Source organism: Sarcophilus harrisii, chromosome 2 (genome assembly GCF_902635505.1).
Source record: "Sarcophilus harrisii chromosome 2, mSarHar1.11, whole genome shotgun sequence".
NCBI classification, from domain to species: Eukaryota; Metazoa; Chordata; class Mammalia; order Dasyuromorphia; family Dasyuridae; genus Sarcophilus; species Sarcophilus harrisii.
Window position 1 is genome coordinate 266,563,612 of NC_045427.1, and position 22,301 is coordinate 266,585,912.

The 22,301-nt window shown below is 39.2% G+C and overlaps 1 protein-coding gene across 1 annotated transcript in view; it reads left to right on the plus strand.

Moving 5' to 3' along the window:
- DUOX1 (dual oxidase 1) overlaps positions 1–22,301 on the plus strand; it is a 60,354-nt gene that overhangs the window by 19,381 nt on the left and 18,672 nt on the right. Inside the window, exons 15-24 of the mRNA XM_012546556.3 lie at positions 695–832; positions 2,949–3,062; positions 4,560–4,759; positions 5,236–5,421; positions 13,938–14,163; positions 14,581–14,674; positions 15,239–15,414; positions 20,565–20,634; positions 21,354–21,446; positions 22,106–22,284. Coding sequence (XP_012402010.1) covers positions 695–832; positions 2,949–3,062; positions 4,560–4,759; positions 5,236–5,421; positions 13,938–14,163; positions 14,581–14,674; positions 15,239–15,414; positions 20,565–20,634; positions 21,354–21,446; positions 22,106–22,284 — 1,476 coding nt within the window. The remainder of the gene's footprint in view (positions 1–694; positions 833–2,948; positions 3,063–4,559; positions 4,760–5,235; positions 5,422–13,937; positions 14,164–14,580; positions 14,675–15,238; positions 15,415–20,564; positions 20,635–21,353; positions 21,447–22,105; positions 22,285–22,301) is intronic.

Consider the following 22,301-nt stretch of genomic DNA (forward strand, 5'->3'; position numbering starts at 1 on the left):
TATTCCTGATTCCCCAAATCTGTTCTTCTTAGGTTCTCACAGGGATAGCTTATAGGTTCTCATCCTTACTGCATGGTGCTTTTAGGTCTCTCCCAAACTCTATTGACTGGGCAGTTTCTATAAAGAAAGATTAAGGAACAAGGTTCTTTCACTTCTGGAATCCTAGGGAAGAAGTCCCACTGTATGGCACAGGGGGAAGAGCACAGAATTTGGAATCAGATGATCTATATGACGGCATCTGACATGCTATATGTCATATAAACATATGGTAAATGTTTAACAACCAGCTCTCCAGAAGGGGAAGGGGAACGGTACTCGCAACACATTTTAAAATTTAATTCACCTTATTAACAATTTGTCCATCATTTTTGTAAGTTTAGACAATTGACCAAACAACCAGAAAATCTCTGATTTGTAGCATTTACTGATTTTGAAGATATCAATGCTCACCCTAGAAATTTGACAGTTGGCTCTTTGGAGCCAGCTAAAGTCAGCTCCAGCAAAGATCTGTTCTAAAATCAGTGTGATCTTGGGGCAAATCACTCCCAAGTCTCCCTTTTCTCATCTATAAAGGGAAGAAAGTGAGAATAAATGGTCTTTTAGTCTCCTTCCTTCTCTAAATCTGTAATCCTATAATCTTGACTGTGGTTAACTCTTCTGCTGGGTCCTGACACTTATCTTTTTGTTCTGCCAGGAGACCCCTGCCCACAACCTCGGCAGATCACCACTGAAGACCTGCCCAGTTGTGTACCCCTGGTGATGATCGACTATTTCAAAGGCAGTGGCTTTGGATTTGGTATCACAATTGGGGCACTCTGCTGCTTCCCATTGCGTAAGGAGGCCCTGATCTGGGAAGCATGGGTCTGGATGGGGACTCTGGAAGGGTTACTGTGGACAAAAGACAGTTCCAACTGGTGGGGAATACACAATAGACAGTCCCCTTCTTCCTGAGAAGAGGAAGGAGACAGAAAATGGAAACATTAGTGGAAAAAGGTAACAGAGTTTTTGAGAGCCTCTGAGGAAGGGTGCCCATCTCAGAATAACAACCCCTCCTTCCAATTATTCTCCTATCTCCAGATCTATTGGAATTTACTTCCTAAGGACCATGGGAAGTAGGTATGGACCATTCTGGATTGGTCTGATTTTTCCCTCTGCAGCCATGGCCCATGGAACCTCCCCTTACACATCAACTCCCTTAAGGAAATATTCTCTCCCATGCCTTGCACATTCCCCCTCCCCAAGAACTACCTAAGTCCAGAGGTTCTCTCCTGGCATAGGCAGGGAGTTCAAAACAAAGTATGGTGTAGGGTGGGGCATAGAAGTCAGATGTTCCCTTAGCTCCTCCAGACAAGTCCAGCTACACATTCCTGGTGCCATAGGTTTTCCTGTTCTTCAACCACAGGGTAGCTAAGGTACTGGATGTTCTCCCAGTAACAGATGGTTGGGCATGTTAGAGACTGAGGAGCAAAGTGAGAGGTGGGGAGGGGTAGTGGATATAAAGCATTTCCATGTATACTGTTAAACTGTGTGCATGTGACACACCAGGGAGACAGACACAAGGTGCACAGTTTCCATTTTAAAGATGAGAAAACTGAGGTTCAGAGAATCTAAATGACTTTTCCATGTTAATCTGATGAGTGAGTAGGGAAGCCTGATTTTTTTTTTTTTTGCCTTGGTCCTCTTCTTCCTTCTTCTTCTTCTTTCTTCTTCTTCTTCTTCTTCTTCTTTCTTCTTCTTCTTCTTCTTCTTCTTCTTCTTCTTCTTCTTCTTCTTCTTCTTCTTCTTCTTCTTCTTCTTCTTCTTCTTCTTCTTCTTTTAACTCTACCACATAGTGTTGAAGGAGGCTGGATGAGACCAGAAATTATGGAGCCTATGTTCTAATCCTATAAACACACACACACACACAGTGTGACCCTGAATACCCTTCCAAGGCTTGTTTAGCATCTATAAAATGAGGAAGATGGTGGAATCAATGACTTCTCGCTCAGCCCCCTTTTACTTCTAACAATCTGTAATTCATTCTGTTCTTCCCCAACTGTGTTTAGAGGCTATGAATACACCATGATACCCAGATACACTATGGTATCCAAAGGGCCATAAGTGATGCCCTCTTGAGCGCAAGAGGATAGAACCAATCTCATTTCCAGTTTCACCCTTTAATTGACACATGAAAATCTCTCTCACTTAACTAGTAATTAAAATTCAAACTCACTTCTCACCCACCTACACTCCAACTCTTACTAGACCTGAGAGATTTCTTCATCTAAGCTCTAGCTAATAATTCCAGTTATTAATCAGCCACTGAAGATACAACACTGATAGCTCCTGCCCCTCCCCTCAACCCCATAGCCAGCTTTTTTTCTGCTCTTCCTCTACTCTATCAGCTTCTTTCCCCCTCTGCTATCATCTTCTCACTTTCCCAAGATAGACTGCTTCATATAGTAGTTCTTGGACCTGGATTCAGGAAGACCTGACCTGGAATCTCACCTCAGACACATGTTTGATAAGTGATCTTGGGCAAATAATTTATCTCTGAGTGCCTCTGTTATCTCATCTATAAAATAAGGATAATACCTCACAGAATTCTTATGAGGATCAAATTGGATAATAATTATAAAGTGCTTAATATAATGCCTGGCACATAATAAGCACTCTACAATTAGTCTTAGCTTATTGTTATTATTATTGAAGCTTGAAATCAGGAAGATCTGATTCAAATTTAGTCTCTGATACTAATGGTGTCCCTCTGACAAGGAAAATAGGAGCAGCTGAGGAATGAGGCAAAGGCAGGTTGTCTTCTGATTTCTCTTTCCATCATTGTTCCTAAAAACCTCTCCCAGGTCTTGCACCCACTCCTTTCCTCTAAAAAACCCCTTTCTTCCTTCAATTGGTTCTCCCCCTCCGCCACTCTTCATTCACCCCCTGAGCTCCTTCTTGTCTTCTTCCAGTCAGCCTGCTGAGTGCCTGGATTGTGGCTCGACTCCGAAGAAGGAATTTCAAGAGGCTTCAGGCCCAGGAGCGACACAGCATCATGTCTGAGAAATTCGTTGAGGGTGTGGAAGGTGGGCCTGGGGTTGGTGGGGGTGTGGGGGGTGTGTGGAGGTGGAGGCGCTCAATGGGATCAGAAGGAAAGAAAACAGTTTCCTCCAAAATAGAGATGCAAGGCCATTTCCACCAGCCACTCCCTGAGCTGTTTAGAGGAAGAGATGGCAATCTCTTGTTCCCAAACATCTGCTTATCTGGAAGCAGGAGACTGGGACTAGAAAACCAGAACCCCTCTTAGAAACTATTTACCCATTATCCTGTATTTATTTTAATTAGATAAGCATTTACTACGCACCTCCTGTATACCAGCTATGTACTGTATAAGGCACTGGTGATTCAAAGACAAAAAGAAAAAAAAAAGTCCTCAAAGAGTTTGTGTCCTCCTCCAGTGTTGAAGTTTGCCCTTTTATGGGCGAAGAGAACAATGCTAGTCAGGAAATATCTTGATATAAAACATCTTGCAGAATATTATTAAAACCACCCTCTCAGAACTCCCACCCCTGAAAGCTCTTCTCCCAATAGTCTGCAATGGTAGAACTTTGAAGGGTTTATTGGGTGACACAGTGGATAGAGGGTCAGGTCTGGAGTCAAGAAGACATTTTCCTGAATTCAAATCTGGCCTCAGACACTAACTAGATATGTGATTCTGAGCAAATCACTTGCTTGTTTGCCTCAGTTTCTTCATCTGTAAAATGAGTTGGAGAAGGAAATGGCAAACTACTCTAGTATCTTTGCCAAGAAAACCCCAAATGGGGTCAAAAGGGGCAGAAATGACTAAACAACAAATCAAGTGTCTCTACCTGGGCTGGGAAAAGAGATGTATGATAGAGTAGAATTGGATTTGAACTTGAAGGACCAGGATTCAAATTCCATCTCCTTACCTGACCTTGAGCAGGTCACTGTCCTTCTGTCTGTCTGTTTCCTCAAATGTAAATGGAGATAATAATAGCATCTACTTCCCAGAGTTGTTTTGAATAACAAATGAGATGATATTTATCAAGTCTGTATGTGGTAAGCACTATATAAATTATTATTATTATTAACCTTCAAAGTTATCAACAAGTTTTTTTATTCTCTTGTTTTTGTGAGGCAGATAAATTAAGTGACTTGCTCAGGGTCACATAGCTAGTGTTTAATGTCTGAGGTTGGATTTGAACTTGGGTCCTCCTAATTTCAGAATCCAGACTCTTTCCACTGTGCCATCTAGCTGTTCCTTATAGGGAATTCTACAATCCTCTTGCAAATCATTTCTTGGTGGCCTTTAATCATAGAATACCAATCCTCTTTGTGATTATAATGAGTCTGTGTCCAGTTATAAAGTAGAGCTTGGTACAGAGGGGAAGGACATTTCCTAAGGACCTGAGAAAAGTAGGAAGTATAACTAAAAGCTCTGACCCTGACCTTGACTCTAGCTTCCATTAGGCTAGTCTTTAGCTAAGAGGTCACCCATTCTTCCCACACACTCCCTAGTGATTCCTCCATCTGACCCTGTCATTCCCTGTCCATTTGTCCAGCCATTGAGTGGCAGGGCAGGAAGGACCCCTGCCGGCCTGTGTTCCTAAACCTCCAGCCTGGGAATCTTCAAGTACTAGATGGTCGGCTCTCACTTCTTCGCACCATCCAGTTCCGGGACTCCCAGAAGATGAACTTGATCCAATCCAACAACCGGGGCCGCCGGGCACTTCTGCTCAAGATTCCCAAGGAGTATGACCTGGTACATCTCTTTCTTTTATCACTATTCCTACTTCTCATCTTCTGCCCTATAAAGAAATGTTAAGTGACTTGACCAACATTAGCATACTTCAAATAAAATTCCCCTGACTATAATTAATTCACAGTAACATTATTAAGCCTTTATCATTGACCTCCATTTTAAGTCAAGTTACCAGATCTGGTCTCATACTCTAGAAGGTCTTCCCAATGCTTTTATTCAGTACAAAGGATCTTCTGATACTTGTTCCTCTTCTGAGACATCTAAGGAGATCCAGGCAGAATCCTCAGTCAGAAACCCTGGAGAGAGGACCTGCCATAGGTAGCCAACCCCATATTACTTGAGACACCATTGAATTTGTAAGTCTTTGGTGGGAGGCTGAGTCAGGGGCCAGAGTTTGTATGGCTCCAGCTTAGAACAGTAATTCCAACCACTCTCAGCCTGTTCTCCCTCTGTTCTTCACCTTCCTACCTCTTCAGCTATTGCTATTTAACCTAGAAGAGGATCGGCAGGCTTTTGTTCACAGTCTTCAGGAGACCCTGAAGAGCAATGGGCTGAGTTTCCATGAATCGGAGCTTCGAGAGCAGGAAATGATGAGGGCAACTGTCACTAGACAGCGTCGAAGCCATATCTTGGAGACCTTCTTCAGACATCTCTTCTCCCAGGTACTCTGTGACTGTAGTTCGAGGATTTATGTATATTGATGTGTGAGGCTGTGGGGTAACAGGATTCAATTCAGAAGGCCTGGCTCACCATTGATTTTCTCTGATATTTTATATATATGACCTCTCTGTGCTCCAATTTCCCTATCTATAGAACGAGGTTGCAAATATCTGCACAGCTTCTAAACAAAGCTGAAGGAAGGACCAAATGAGAAAAATGAATGTAAAAATTCAAATTCTAGCCACATATGAAGTATTAGCATGATGATTATAGGACCATAAATAGAGAGCTGTGAGAGACCTTGGAGGCCAACAGATGAGGAAACTGAGCCTTTTAGAGAATAAGGGATTTACTCAGTCTCTTTGTGGGACTGATTTTTCAAAAAGGGGCTGCCTAACACATATTCATTCTCTCTCTCTCTCTCTCTCTCTCTCTCTCTCTCTCTCTCTCTCTTTCTCTCTCACTCTTTATCTCTCTCTCTCTTTATCTCTCTCTCTCTCTCTCTCTCGATTTCTCTCTCTCTCTCAAACACACACACACACACACAGCTCTGGTTTGCTCAAGGATTAAAACAGGAGGCACTGGCAATGTGGACAGCCCTCTGTATTTATCTCCTTTTCTTCAGAAAAGTATGGCCAAAATGGGGCAGACTTTTCCCCTCCTTTCCTTTAATTTCTTTTCTTTTTTTAATAATAGCGTTTTGGTTTTCAAAATACATGCAAAAACAGTTTTCAAGTTTTCAGTTGTGTTGCCTATTTTTCTCCCTCCATGTCCTTCCCTAGAAAGCAAGTAATCTCATATAGGTTAAACATGTGCAATTCTTTTAAACATATTTCCACATTTATCATGTTACACAAGAAAAATCAGATCAAAAAGGGAAAAAAAGGAGAGAAAAAGCAATCAAGCGAACAACAAAAGAGGTGAAAATATTATGTTTTAATCCACCTTCCTACAGTCCACTCTCTGGATGCAAATGGTTTTTTCCACCACACTTCTATTGGAATTGGTTTGAATCATCTCATTGTTGAAAAGAGCCATGTTCAGTTACAGTTGATCATCTCATAATCTTGTCTAACTTCATTTCTTTTCTTTCTCCTCTCCCCTTCAATACCAGCCTGGTTTCCACTATCCTTTTAAGACTAGGTTGGGGGTGAGGGTCCTTAAAGTTCCTTCATTCTTCATTTGTACAAATACCTAACATATATTCCCTTTTCCCACATACATCTGTTTTCAGATAACCTTAAAATAAGCTAAAAGTTCATTGTAATAACATTTTTATAATTCTGTTTTATTTCTTCCTTTCAATTTATTTAATTCATTCATTTTAATTATATCTTTTCTCAATCACATGTAAACAAAAATTTTACTTGACACAATTGTACATGTGTAGTCTGTCTTGGATTGCTTGCTGTCTTAGGGAGATGGAAAGGAAGGAAAGAGGGAGAAAAACTTGAAACTTAAAATTTTACAAAAACATTTTACGAAATGTTGAAAACTATCTCTACATGTAATTAGAAAAAAAATACTTTTAAGTGAAAAACAAAAACAAAAGTTTTTACATTTTTTGAAAGTTTTGAGTTCCAGATTTTTTCCCCATCAATCCCTGCCCTTTTCTTGAAAAAGCAAAGAGTTTGATATAGATTATACATGTGCAGTCATACAAAACATTTCCATATATTTCCATTGTTTTGTAAAGCACTCATATATACTATCTTATCTGAATCTCACAGCAATCCTATAAGGTTGTTCCCATGATTATAGATGGGGAAGCTGAGGTCCCAGGATCATTCAGCTAACCAAGGATTAAAATAGATTTCAAATTCAGGTCTTCCTGCTTCCAAGTCAAGTCCTCTATTCTCTATAGTTGTCATGCTGCTTCTCATTTTTATATATCACTTTAAAGTTAACAAAGCATCTTCCTCATTTATGGAAATAAAGTGAAATAATTTATTTATGAACATAAATATTTTGTTATTATCCTTATTTTACTGAGAAGGAAAAAAAAAAACCCTCTTTATATTTTTGTCCAGGGCTAGCATACACTGGTTACCCTGACTAACTTTGATTCATAGCAACATCATTAAAAGTTTTACTGGCCTAACTCCACCCTTAGAAACTTGCTGAAAAAATGTATTTCAGATACTTCCCAGAGATGAGGTCAGCCTAGCCTCAGAACCCCCGAATGAGTCTTTGTTTTTTGCTCCCCAACCCCACCTGGAGCTTCTTCCTTTCAGTCCTAGAGCAATTTTTCCAAAATTCAAAGTCAATGTCCCATTTGTTTTATTGAATCTATGCCCAGGCTATTCTGAGAATCATCTGTGTCATCTCATTATGCCTTAAATTAAAAGTTAAAGAATTTCTTTAAAGGAAAAATTAACCCCTTTCCCCCAGTCCTGAAGTCAGGAGGACTTGAGTTCAAATGTAGCTTCGGACACTTAACACTTCCTGGCTGTGTGACCCTGGGCAAGTCACTTAACCCCAATTACCTAAGCAAAATGAAAAAACAAAAAGAATAAGGCAGGCAGCATGGTATAGAGAAAGTTGTCCTGTAATTTGTCTGAAATTTGAAAACTTTAGTTCAGATCTTGCTTCTGAAATGATCTACCTGGACTTGGACAAGTTATAACCTCCTTGGTTCTCAATTTCCTTATGTGTAAAATGAAAGGATTGGACTAGATGATCTCTGAAATCCTTCCTATCCCTAGATCTATGAACTTATGGAAAAGGCTCCATTTATATTTCTTCTCTTCAACCCAGCTAGCTATCTAATTCCTTGTGTTCTCATTAATTGTTTGACCTCCATTCTGTTCACCAATATTTTGCCATCTAAATAAAAGTCCTGATTCTGCCAGCATTGACCACTTACCATCAATTTCAGAAACCTCATGATTCACATGTGCCAAATAAGAAACAATCCTATTCTACTGCTTTTCAGCAAAGCTCCGTGTCTAATGTGTGATTATCTGTAGTGGGTGGTAGGAAGGGGAAAGTGGTGGGATATTAAAGTAGGACCAAGGTCTTTGTCCTACACTGTGTATTTTCTCTCTCATTCTGGTCCTCATCTACATATGGGGCTTCTGTTTTACACTTGTCCTAACATGCACCTGCTTACTCATCCTTACACTCTCGCCACCATAAAATCCATTGAATCATTCTTACTCAGAAATCCCTCCTTTATTCAATTCCTGAAGCTGACACAACCAGAGAAACTTCTTACTTTCACTTAATCTCTAACAATAAGATTCACTCTCCAATCATAACCTTCCTTTCATGCTCCCTTGATCATCAATCCTTGTTCTCAGACTATTCTTTAAACTTCCACTTGACCAAAAATGTCCTTAAGTCCATTTCCTGATGAAATAGGTTTGGGGATTCAGAAGAGTCTCTACATCTCCAAATCCTTCCCCCACCCCAACAACTTCTAGTTGCTTCTCAATCACTTTTTTTCAGACTCATAGTGTCCCCAAGTCTTGACACTTTATTCTAAAGGATAAAAAGTATAGTACCTCAGCATGATAATTGTTGAAATATGTATGGAAGAACTGCACATGTTTAACATATATTGGATTATTTGTCATCTAAGGGAAGGGAGGGAGGAAAGGGAGGGAGAAAAAATTTGGAACAGAAGGTCTGCAAGAGTGAATATTGAAAACTATTATGCATATATTTTGAAAATAAAAAGCTTTAAAATAAAAAAAAAAAAAAGCAGCAGCATAGTGTCTGCCCTCAAATAACTTACAGTGTAATTGAAGAGAAAAGCAGCTTAGGTTGTACAGTGGATAAAGCATCAATCCTGGAGTCAGGAAGTCTCATCTTCCTGAGTTCAAATCTGATCTCAGACACTTACTAGCTGTGTGACCCTGAGCAAGTACTTATCCTTGTTTGTCTCAGTTTCCTCATCTGTAAAATGACCTGGAGAAGGAAATGACCAACCACTCCAGTATCTTTACTAAGAAAATCTCAGATGGGATCATGAAAAGTCAAACATGACTGAATAACAAAAATTGAAGAGATGCAACATATATATAGGAAAAGATTATTCATCCATTAGCAATGTGTGATTTTTAAGGGTCATTACAACTGTAAGACTTAGGAATTAATGAGTCAGTTCAGATGGGAATTAGATGGAGAGATCACTTTGAGGTGTGCTATTGGGTAACTAGGTAGAGAATTGTGTAGAATTAAGGAAAACCAGCTTGGACCTATATGACCTAAAGGACCTATATGACTCTAGGAAAGTAACATAACCTTGTACTTAGTTTTTTTCATCTGTAAAATAATAATAATAATACTTATCTCTCAGGGTTCTTGTGAAGATAATGAGATAATATTTGTAAAGAGCTTTGTAAACCTTAAAGCACAATATAAACACTAGCTATTATTATTATTGTCAAGGAAGACTACATGGAGGAGATGGGAATGATCTGGGCTCTTAAGGACAGATAGTTTTTGAATAGGCAGAGAGAAGTGTAGAAAGAGGGAAATGGTGTGAGCCAAGTGGCAGATTAGGGTGGGGCAAGACATGTTTGGAAGTGAAGAAACAGAAGTTTGCCTGGAGCAGAGTATTTATTTGGGTTAATAATGGAAGATAAGGTTGAAAAGGTAGGTTTGGGCCAAATTTTAGATCCACTAATTGATGTGTTGTCTTTTATCAACAATAACCATATGGAAATATTCCCTTAGTTTAAGGGAACTCCCTTCACCCAGCTATGACTTTGTATTTAAATAAACTCAAGTAACTGACACCTACATGTTGGAGGTGAGATTTAAACAGGTCTTCTTTCCTCTGTCTGGCAGCTCTATCCATGTACTATACTACCTCTCAATGGCCTTAATGAAATCTCATCATCATCATCATCTAATACTGTTTATATATATATATATATATATATATATATATATATATATATATATATATCAGTTAGATAGTAATGACTAGAGCACTGGGCCTAGAGTCAGATTCATCTTCCTAAATTCAAATATGTCCTTGGACACTTAATAGCTATACAATGCTGGGTAAGTCACTTAATCTTGTTTGCCTCAGTTTTTCCATCTGTAAAATGAGTTGGAAAATAAAATGGCAAATCACTCCAGTATCTTTGCTAAAAAAAACCCCAAATGGGGTCATGAATAGTCAGATATGATTGAATAACAACAACAATTATATTTATATAATAATATATTTTACTATTAATTATATATTATACATAATATATTGAGAATATAATCTATTATAGAATACACAATTAATAAATACATAATTAACAATATAATAATGTATATAATAGCTAATTATTGAATGTATATATGATACATACATATGTTACATATATATGCATATATATTTCTAGCACAAATGTATGTTAGGCACCTTACTTTTAAACATTTTTATAAAGATGATCTCATTTGATTCTCACAACAAACCTTTCAGATAGGTATTATTTCTAACCTGACTTTACAGATGAGGAAACTGAAACAGGTGTTATGTGATTTATTCAAGATAATAGAGCTAATGAATGTCTGAGGACAAATTTGAGCTCAGATCTTTCTGACTTCAGGCCTAGTGCTCTATCCACTGTATCCAGTCATGATGTTTGTACTTGTTTACTTTTCATTTCAAAGCACTTTCCTAATTATGAAAGCTAACACATATATAGAATATCCCAAACATTTTAATAGCTTTAAATTGCACTAAGACTTTTGGGATACTCTTTACTATTAGATTACAAATACATTAATGCGACACAAAACAAATTGATTAAATTACTTTTGTGGAAATGTTTTGTATAACTTCATATTGCCTTCTCAGTCAGGGTGGGGAGGGAATAAGGAAGAGAATCTGGACCTCAATGTTTTAAAAACAAATGTAAGGAAAATTGTTTTACAGGTAACTGGAAAAAATTAAAAAAATATATATATATATGAATAAAAAAATCCCAATAAATTGATAGCTGTAGTGGAGGGGAATGTTGCTTCCAAAGAGGTATAGGTTACATCTCAGAGAAAATTCTTCTGAGATTTGAGATATGTTTCTATTGTTCTATCTCCTGATTTTATATGGAAATGTCATAATGGTTCTTCTCTGACATTAGGCCTTCAAGTCTGATCCTTGGCTACCATAATCCTCTCAGGTCTGTAGCGCTCAACTGGACTAAGGGCCCAAGAACCATCTCTGCAGCTCCCCTGGAGCTCAGACTGATTCAGGATATGGAGAACTCTCAGCTCTTTGGCCTGTGCTCCTGTTTGGTGGGGGGAAAGGGTGCTAATCAGAGACCCTGGGAAACCCTTTTTTTCCTTCTTTCCTTACCAAGAGGAAAGCAGATACTGTTCCTTTTTACTGGTGGCATTTTTGTCCCAGGTAAAGGTTTGGTTAATAATCCCTAACATCTGTACAGAATTTTAAATATTAAAAATGCTTTCATGTTCATATCTCACTTGAGCCTTACAAATCCCACTGGAGATAGAAAAGACAAATATTATTCTCATTTTCATGATCTAGAAATTGATACCCAGAGAGAGTTACTGCCATTGGATTACAAGAGCTAAAAGGAATCTCAGAGCTTACCTCATTCAAGTCCTACATTTTGCAAAGGAAGAAACTGATGACAAAAAAGGGAAAGTGATTTGTTTGAGTCCAGCTAGGGGGCACCACAGTGCACAGAATGTCAGATCTAGAGTCTAAAAGGCTCATCTTTGTACATATCTTTGAACATATCTCAAATCCAATCTCAGACATTTATTAGCTGTGTGAGCTTGGGAAAGTCATTTATCCTTCTTTGCCTCACTTTTCCTCATCTGTAAAATGGACTGGGAGAAGGAAATGGTAAATCACTCCACTTTTCTTTGCCCCAGAAAATCCCAAATGGGGTCACAAAGAGTTGGACATGACTGAAGAGACTGAACAAGAATAAATACAATAAAATAGAATCCATAAGATCAAAGATTTAGAACCTGAAGAGACTTTAGAGATCTTGTAGACCACATTTTTCTCATTTTACAGTTGAGGAAACTGAGTCACAGAGTAATGAACTGAAATGAATAACTGAACGAAGCCTCAGGAGATGTAGATTTGAATCCCAGTTCTACTACCAATGATCTGCATGATCTAGGACAAATCACTTTAATTCTCTAAGTTTTAGTTTCTAAACTAGAAAAAGAGAGCTTTTGAAATCGCTATCATTAAGAATAACCCTTCTAAATTTAACACTCTATTAATTTAAATTCACTGACTGGGGAAATAGAAGTAAGGATCAAATCTTTTTTTTTTTTTTTTTTTTTTTAATTTAATAGCCTTTTATTTACAGGATATATGCATGGGTAACTTTACAGCATTAACAATTGCCAAACCTCTTGTTCCAATTTTTCATCTCTTACCCCCCCATCCCTCCCCTAGATGGCAGGATGACCAGTAGATGTTAAATACATTAAAATATAAATTAGATACACAATAAGTATACATGACCAAACTGTTATTTTGCTGTACAAAAAGAATCAGACTCTGAAATATTGTACAATTAGCTTGTGAAGGAAATCAAAATGCAGGTGTGCATAAATATAGGGATTGGGAATTCAATGTAATGGTTTTTAGTCATCACCCAGAGTTCTTTTTCTGGGCATAGCTGGTTCAGTTCATTACTGCTCCATTAGAAATGATTTGGTTGATCTTGTTGCTGAGGATGGCCTGGTCCATCAGAACCGGTCATCATATAGTATTGTTGTTGAAGTATATAATGATCTCCTGGTCCTGCTCATTTCACTCAGCATCAGTTCGTGTAAGTCTCTCCAGGCCTTTCTGAAATTATCCTGTTGGTCATTTCTTACAGAACTTAGACGAACTGATGCTGAGTGAAATGAGCAGGACCAGGAGATCATTATATACTTCAACAACAATACTATATGATGACCGGTTCTGATGGACCTTTGAAGGATGTTACTGGATGGGCTGGAAAGATGGTTTGGGATTAGGATTTATCAATCAAAGGTAAATAGAAAGCAGATAGTAGATAGGGTTGAGCCTGGTATCTAGAAAGTCTGAGGGACAGCTAGGTGGTGCAGTGGAGCACTGGTCTTAAAGTCAGGAGTACCTGAGTTCAAATTTGATCTCAGACTCGGAACACTTCCTCAGCCAAAAAAAACAAAAACAAAAACAAAAAACTCTGAGTTCACAAACCCTGGGCAAGTCACTTATCCCTGTGCCTCAGATTTTTTATCTGTCAAATGAGCTTGAGAAGGACATGGCAAACCACTCCACTATCTTTGTCAAGAAAACCCCAAATGGTGTCACAGAGAGTTGGACACAACTGAAACTGAGTAACAAGAGAATTTACCCTTCTTCCCATACTTTTAATTTCCTCATCCGCCTTTCTTATCCTAAAGTGCTCTAGAATTACTGACTAGGATTCCCCTGATCTCCAACTCTTTTTTTTTTTTCAGCCAGGCTCAGATTCTCAGGCCTCCAATTCAGCCACACTCCCTGACTGACTTCCATCTCCCTTTTCCCTTCTTTACCCAACTACAGGTGCTGGACATTAACCAGGCAGATGCAGGGAACCTTCCCTTGGACTCATCTCAAAAAGTGAGAGAGGCCCTGGCCTGTGAGCTGAGCAGGGCAGAATTTGCAGATTCCCTTGGCCTCAAACCTCAGGCCATGTTTGTAGAGTCCATGTTCTCTCTGGCTGACAAAGATGGCAATGGCTATTTATCCTTTCGGGAATTCTTGGACATCCTGGTGGTCTTCATGAAAGGTGGGAGAGGAGTGAGGATGGACAAGGGAGGCAGGCCGGTAAAAGGAGGAGATTAAGGGGGCTGGAAATTGAAAAGTAGTGCTAGGAGATATCAATTTAATGGCAAATGCCTCAGAGTCAACTAAGAATCCTGGCTGTGAGAATTACTTTTTGTGTGACAAGTCAATTAAAATAGACACAACTTTACCTTTACCCAAGAAATATTGTGAAGGAAACACTAAACTTTAAGCAATGTAAAAATAGCTGCTACTGTTACTATTCCAAGTAACACTAAGGTATCAAGAACCCAGTTTCTTGACCTGGGTGTGTGAGATCTCTCTAAAACTGGATTTCCTTCAGAATGTCTCCCAAGCTTATCTAGGTTGGGGGGAAATGGGGTTTTCCTCTGGAAAATGATTGGGACCTTCCTTTACCCAGGCTCCCCTGAGGAGAAGTCCCGTCTCATGTTCCGGATGTACGACTTTGATGGTAACGGGCTCATTTCCAAGGAGGAGTTCATCAGGATGATTAGGTCAGCACAATGACAGCTGCCAAGAGGGTGGGCAGGGGTAGAACTAGGAAGGGGAGCAAGAAAGGAAAAAGGAAAGGGGAAGGAAGAAGGAGAGGGTGGAGCACCTCCTGACTCTGAGTGGGGTAAGACACTATTAGGGTGACACAGTAGATTATGTGCTAGCCCTAGAGTTCAAATGTAGCCTCAGACAATTACTAGCTGTGTGATCCTGGGCAAGTCACTTAACCCCATCTACCTCAGTTTCCTCATTTGTTAAATGAGCTAGAGAAGAAAATGGCAAACCACTCCAGAATCTTTGTCAATTAAACCCTAAATGGGATCACGAAGTGTCAGACAGGACTGAAATGATTGAATAACAACACTGATTATTGGGTTAGTAGGACAAGACTTTTAGCCTTTCTGGTAGATTGAAAGGGGAAGAGGTTTGGTAAATGCTGGCACTCAGCCAGAGCCCAGGGGGGTAGGGAGAAAATAGTTGGAATTCAGGGTTTCTGAGTTTTGTCCTGAGTTCCTACCAGGGTCTGACTATCCTAGCCCTGATTCTATTTCTGGTTCTGGGTTCAGATCCTTCATTGAGATTTCCAACAATTGCCTGTCCAAAACCCAGCTGACTGAGGTGGTAGAGTCCATGTTTCGAGAGTCTGGTTTCCAAGACAAGGAGGAGTTGACCTGGGAGGATTTCCACTTCATGCTGAGGGACCATGACAGCGAACTCCGATTCACACAGCTCTGTATTAAAGGTGAGTTTGTTTCTGAGATTGGTAAAAGAGAGAATGAAAGAGAAAGGATTAACCTAAACTGGAGGAAAATGGGATTCTACTTTAGCCAACTCTGGATCCAAGCTCCACTGATTGGCTTGGGCAAGGCTAGGGATCATGGGGGAACAGTGTCTCCTTTCACTGCAATCCCTCCCCCCACCATCACCACCAGAGAATTCAGGGCAAATTCTGCCGCAGAGCTATCACCTGTTCCAGCTTGGGTTTAAGGGTGGAGGCTGTGATGGGAAACCAGAATCCTCCTTGACTGACACAAGGGATGAAACAGGTTGCTCTGAATAAGGGCACTAGGAATTCTAAGGGTCACTTCGGTGGTGTAAGGATGAGGAAAGGATCTGTGGGTTGGGCTGGACGCAGCCACATTTTGGTGGCTTCTAGGCTCAGAATCCCAGTGGAAATACATTGAAGCCAAATCTAGCCTCTCCCAGAATTGTATTTGGACAATCTAAACTAAGTGCTGGTGGAGTAAAGGAGAGGGAGGGTGAGAGACACAGACAATGGGTGGAGTGAGAACAGAACTATGTAGGAAATCCAGCTCACTGGGAAGAATTTTAGACTTGCAGTCAAAAGACCTGAGATTAAATCTTGGAGTTATTACACATTAGTTATGTGACCCTGTGCCTCAGTTTCTCTGTCTGGTAAAATGAAGAAGTTGAATTAAGTAATCACAGAGATCTCTTCTTGCTCTAAATCCTGTGCTTCTGGCAATGTGGGGACTCTGGCTATCTGAGGGATCACTGAGAGTTTTCAATATTGTAATTTTGACCTCCATCCTAGAAGACAAAGAGTAGGCCGTAGATTGAAGGCTACCTAAGAATGAATGCTTGAGGATCAAAGAGGACATATTGGATCTAGATGTCATAGACCCAAACTCATAAGAGTCTGCTATCACAGGGACCAGCTTCTGCAATTGAGGGCAGAACCAGGTATGAAGAAAAGAGGAAAGTTTTCATTTTTATCAGAAAAATCTTCATTATTTATATTACAGGCTTAATTTAATTGTTTGGGTTTTTTTTAGGCTTGTAAGCTTCTATTATACAATATGATATGATAAATATTAAGAAGTTTAAATTGTGTTGTAGAACACTCTGCTTTATGATGAGCTAAAGCATGGTTCCTACCTCTCATGGAGTTTATAATCTAATAATATAAAAACATAATAAGTACATTAGAGAGATGAGAAATAATGACTACCTAAATTCTGAGAGGAAAAGTCATTATCAAGGGAAGTCTTAATGAAAGAAATAACATTAAGATATGCTTTATAGGAAGGATAGGAATTCACCAGATAAAGAAGAGAAGGAAAGAGATTACTTGAAGCATAAAATTCATACATTTAAAGCAAAGATAACAGAAGAATAGCAAAATTGAATGTGCTTAGAAGGCTTGAATAGTCTAGTTTGGCTGGAGCATATGGAAAGGAATAGATTGAGATGCCTGGAAATGCAAGGTGGCATCAGGCATTGAATTCCATTGAATTCCAATCTTTCTCTGGAGGTAATAGGGAGCCATTGAAGATGTTTGCATGACATGATCAGATTCAATATTAGAAAGATTATTTTTTTTGTTTTAGAATCTGCAAATAAAGTCAAGAAATTCATAAAGAGCCTATTCAAGCCTGGGTTGAGTGCTTAGGAGGGAAAGGATAGGACACAGGACAAGGATGTGGAGTCAACTTTATATGTAAGATGAATAGATAATTGCCTGTCCAATGGAATTTAAAGGATTTCAGGCTCTGCTGAATATATTTGGGTATAACCCCAAATATATCCTCTGTTTGCAGTGGTACTTGATTTCCTATTAGAGATTCATCTAAGTCTCTTTCACTTGGGTCTACTTTTAAATATAAATATACCCAAAAAGAGAATATTTATCCCAGAAGAAAGGAGAAGCAATGATGAACCTTGGGAAACAGGTTCAATACCTCAAGCTCTATCTGGGTGAGGGATTCTTAAATCTTTCTGTATATGTCATGGTCCTTTTTGGTAATTTGGTGAAATCTTAGAATCTTTCTCAGAATAAATTTTTTTCCCTATATTCCAACTTCTTAAGCTTTGGTTCATGACCCCACATAAGGTAAAAAAAAAAAAAGGGGGGGTGATGAAATTATGAATCATTACCAGTAAATGTTTGATTTGTATATCTATTATATAAACCTATATACCCAGGTCACATAAAATTTTCTAGGGCAAAGAAAGGTTGCAAATGGAAAAAGTTTAAGAAGTCCTCACCTATATTAATGATTGAAAGAAATGCTAAGTTTCAGAAGTTAGTGAAAATAAAAATGTAATGTTTTTCCCTTTCAAGTTCACAAAATCCCCTGAATTCTATCTGTAAATCCCTTAGGAATGTATGGACCCCAGGCTAAGAACCCCTCATCTAGAAGAAATTGCATTTATTATTTTTGCTCAGTTAAAAAGCTACTTCACTCTTTCTAGTTCTTTAGGGCTGGGCATAGATCAATCCCTTCAATTAAATTCTTTTTCTCCTCAAAGAAACTTTATTAGGACAGTAAGGGAAAACACAGTAAAAAACAACTATAAAAGCATTATATTATGTTATAATTTAATGACAACTCAGCTCTCTCCCAGTTTTACCCAGCTTCACCCAGAGAGGAAACCTACCTCTCTGATCTAATTGCATGAACAGATTCGGAACTGGATTAGAATATCACTGGTAAAATGCTGGACAAATCACCTTGCCTCTTTATGCTTTAATTTTCTCATCTGTAAAATGGGTATGAAATAAATAAAAACCTATCTCACAGGAGTGTGAGAAAAGTGGTTTATAAAACTTAAGACACCGTGTAGGCTGTCTTAAACTATTAAAGCTTAAATCTGCACTAAAATTCTTTTGACACGTGGTATAAATGTGAGTTGTTATTTTACTGCTGATTCCTGTCTGGGGACCCTTGATAAAAAGTGGCTCTTCCCTGTGCAGCTCTAGAGATTCTCTTGTACTTGCAGATACCCTTATCACTTATCCCAGAAATGCCTCTGGTGGCTGACCCCAGAAAACTGGTTCTCAGTCCTGACTTGTTTCTCTCTGTCTCAATGGGAGTGAAGCATAATCCCTAGATTATTATGAAGACTACCTTTTTCCTCAGGTGAAGCTAGACTCCTCCCCCTCCAGTTTAAATAGCATCTCAGTTCAGTCTCCACACATGGCCAATAGCAGCTAAATCTAGTTTCCTTTGAACATGCTTTAGAGTTGGTTCAGTTTTTCTATGTGACCAAAAGTAGCTGAGCCATTATCTGTGACCTGTCTTAAATATATCTGCTCTAGGCTAGGGTATCACAACCAACTAGATAGCTTTCCCTTTATGTTTTAAAACTTATCATCCAATAGGACTCTTCCACTAAATTCCAAATTATTGGATATTTCCCGTTTTCAGCTTATTGGCTGAGCAGTCATGACAGACATATCTTGAATCTGCTAGCTGCACCCTCTCCCTTACCTTCTTTAGAAGACTTATTAATCCTCAGCTACCTACCAAATAGTAGTCTTCCAGTCAGTTAATCCATTTATTAAGAAACCCATAGGAATTTCTAGGATAAGTAAATGCAAGGAGAGGATAAGACAGAAAATCCTGAGGAGAATCTCTATGGCTATTTAGGGACAGGTTATACTCAATCAAAAGTCCTCAGACAGAAATTAGCAATAAAATAACAGTTCATATTTATACTGGGTATCAAAAGTGTCAAATACTAATACTAGACAAAAATGAGAATCATAATCTTTAAAGAGCCTTCATTTTCAGAATCTCGTCTTAGAAATGTGTAATATCACAAATATTTTATTTCTTTTAATAATAGCTTTTTATTTTCAAAATATATATGCAAAGTTATTTGCAACATTCACTCCTGTAAAACCTTGTATTCCAATTTTTTCTCCCTTCCTTTCACCCCCTCCATTAGATAGCAAGAAATCTAATAGATATTAAACATGTGCAATTTTTCTCTATATATGTCTACATTTATCATGCTGCACAAGAAAAATCAGATCAAAAGAAAAAAATCAGAAAGAAAAAAAAGCAAACAACAACAAAAAAGGTGAAAATACTATGTTGTATCAAATATTTTAAACATGAATTGATATTAAGTAATTTCCACCTACCAGAAGAGAAGGAATGTTTCTTATTAAAAGATGAGAGTAACACATTGAGTTCATTTATAGAAAATCATCAGGCTAAATGCTGCAGATACAAAGAAAGGCAAAATCAACTCTCAAGGAACTCACAATCTAAAGGAAGAGACAAATAAAAATAAAATATACATCCTGGATAAATTAGGGGTAGGCACAGGAATTAAAGAAGGCTGGGGGAAACTTCTTATGGTGATAACTTGAAGGAAGCCAGGGAAGTTAGAAGGCAGAAATGAGGAGGAAGAGCATTCCAGGCTGGCATGGAGTTGGGGTAAAGGTGGGGCGTGGTCAGTGAAAATATTTGGAGTCAAGAGATAGAGGAAGCTGGGATCTCAGGGAGTTGTGACTATGTAAAGTCACATTGATATCAAGCATCCAAGATGATATTTTATCCCCATTTTTCTAATTCCAGAGCTATTTCTTTTTCCTTTGTCTCATGGGGGAGAGCCCGCTATGTTGAAATGGGAGAAAGAGGGTACAGAAATAGAAGTGGCAGACTGGACTCTGATATTTTGGTGAGGGCCAGTTCTATGTATGTTAGTACTCTGACTATGTCCTACAAGGCTAACCGCCCAAAAAGCCAGTGTTGCCCACCATATCTCAGACCATCTCTAGTTGTTCTCATCTATATCTTGCCACTGGACCCAGAGAACCTGAAGGAGATAGTGAGATGGTGACTTCCTACAGTACAGCCTCATTTAAATCCAACTCACTTGAAAGTCAAAACTTCACCTTTTGATTGATTTTCTTTTTGCAAAGAACAAACAACGACATATATAATATAACCATTGGAATAGACTTTTGGATGATAGGTTCAGGTGGATCCTAGCTTGGGGTTGCAAGCAGGTGAATCCAGGCTCCCTCAGAGGATTGAGAGGAATTAGAAGAAGGGCTGGGGTCAGGTCTCTCTCTGGCTTCCAGTTCTGAACGTCAGGTGTGTCTTGCTCATTGTCCCTCTTTTGGATTTATAGGTGTGGAAGTTCCTGAGGTCATTAAAGAGCTATGTCGGCGAGTCTCTTTCATTAGCCAGGATAACATTTGGTGAGCCTAATCCAGGAATGATAAATGTATTCTTGCAGGAGGAGGGAGGCAAAGAGAAAGGCTAGGGACATTGAATGACTCTTTCCACAGAAGGAAGTGACTGGGATTCCCCAAGCTAACGTTATGGCTTTATTTATGGGAAACATCTACTTTTTCCATTAGCTGAGGGTATAGTCCTTTCTCCAGCATTCTTAGGTTTGAGGTCAACAAAAAAATAACTAAAATTTCTGGTGTAAATTCACATGGGAGAGGGGAGAGAAGAGAAGGATGAAGTAAAAACGTGGAGGATAATATGATATGATAATAGATAGAGCTACACAGGGGAGGGGTTGGGAGGAGAGTTATTCTTGAGAGAGGGGTACCACGATAATGGGACTCTGGAGTTTAGTTGGTAGATTGACATAGGCCTATGAAATGTGAGTATTGGGGTGACTATGGAAAGGAAGCTGCCACTTATCTTCAAAAGAAAGGAAGATCTCCAGGAAGGTGTGTATCCTGGGGCAGAACTCAGGTAATCCTGCTAGTTATAAATCTTGAACTAGGAGCAGCTGAGAATCAACAGGGCCCCAGTGGCTTTGTTTCTGACCCTTGCTCCTTGCCCCTTCACCCAGAGTTTATAATCCTTAATAGTTGGGAAGGGTCCCTTGAAATTTGGACCATTACTTTGTCCAGTCTCCTCCTATTTTATTCCCTGTTTGAATGTTCAAATGTCTTCTTAGTAATCTAGTTGATGAAACACCAGTGCAGATATTCAAGTGCCCGGTGAATACAACAGATCCACCTCAGGAGGTCCGAAAGAGGTTTGGCAAAAAGTATGTACCATTCCTTTCTCCTAGTCAGATGTAGATGGGTGCAGATAATAACAGAGTGAATGAGAACAGAGTCCTGGTAAGAGTTGGGGCAGGAACGAAGAGGAAAGGAAAGGATTGATCTGAATATGAGTGGGCAGTGTTGGGGAATAAATGGGGATGGCATCAGGCTGAAATAAGTGACATAAAATGCAGCAGAGTATAGTGGATGGGGCACAAGACTTGGAATCAGGAGATACAGAGTCAGATTCTGCCTCAGCTACTTACTAGCTGTGTGACTCTAGGCAAGTCATTTAAATTCCCTATTTCTCATTTTCCCTACCTACAAAATGAGTAAGTTGGACTTGACAGCTTCTAAAGCCCCTTCCAGACCTAAATCTATGTTCTGATGTCCATCTGGAGGCCTGACATTTTACAAAAACCCATCCTCTTTACATTTTATTTCTAGGACCAGTTTCAAAACAGTTTTATGTTGTTCACCAATACTTAGGATGTGCATCTGTATACAGATGCATGCAGATGAGAACTGTTTCTGCTGTCATTTTCCCCTTCCTTGACATCCAATAGTACTAGGATGCTCCCCAGCCTCCATTTTGATGGATCCTTTGCTACTAGGACTGAGGGGACCTGGGAGGCAAGGGCTGAGTGTACTTGTTGTGCAGGATGACATCGTTCCAGCCGCGGCCCTTCACAGAAGCACATCGGGAAAAGTTGCAGCGAAGCCGTTGGCATCAGACCATTCAGCAATTTAAGCGATTCATTGAGAACTATCGTAGGCATATCGCCTGTGCTGCAATCTTCTACATCATTGCTGGAGGGCTTTTTCTGGAGAGGGTCTACTGTGAGTTATAGCTCTTG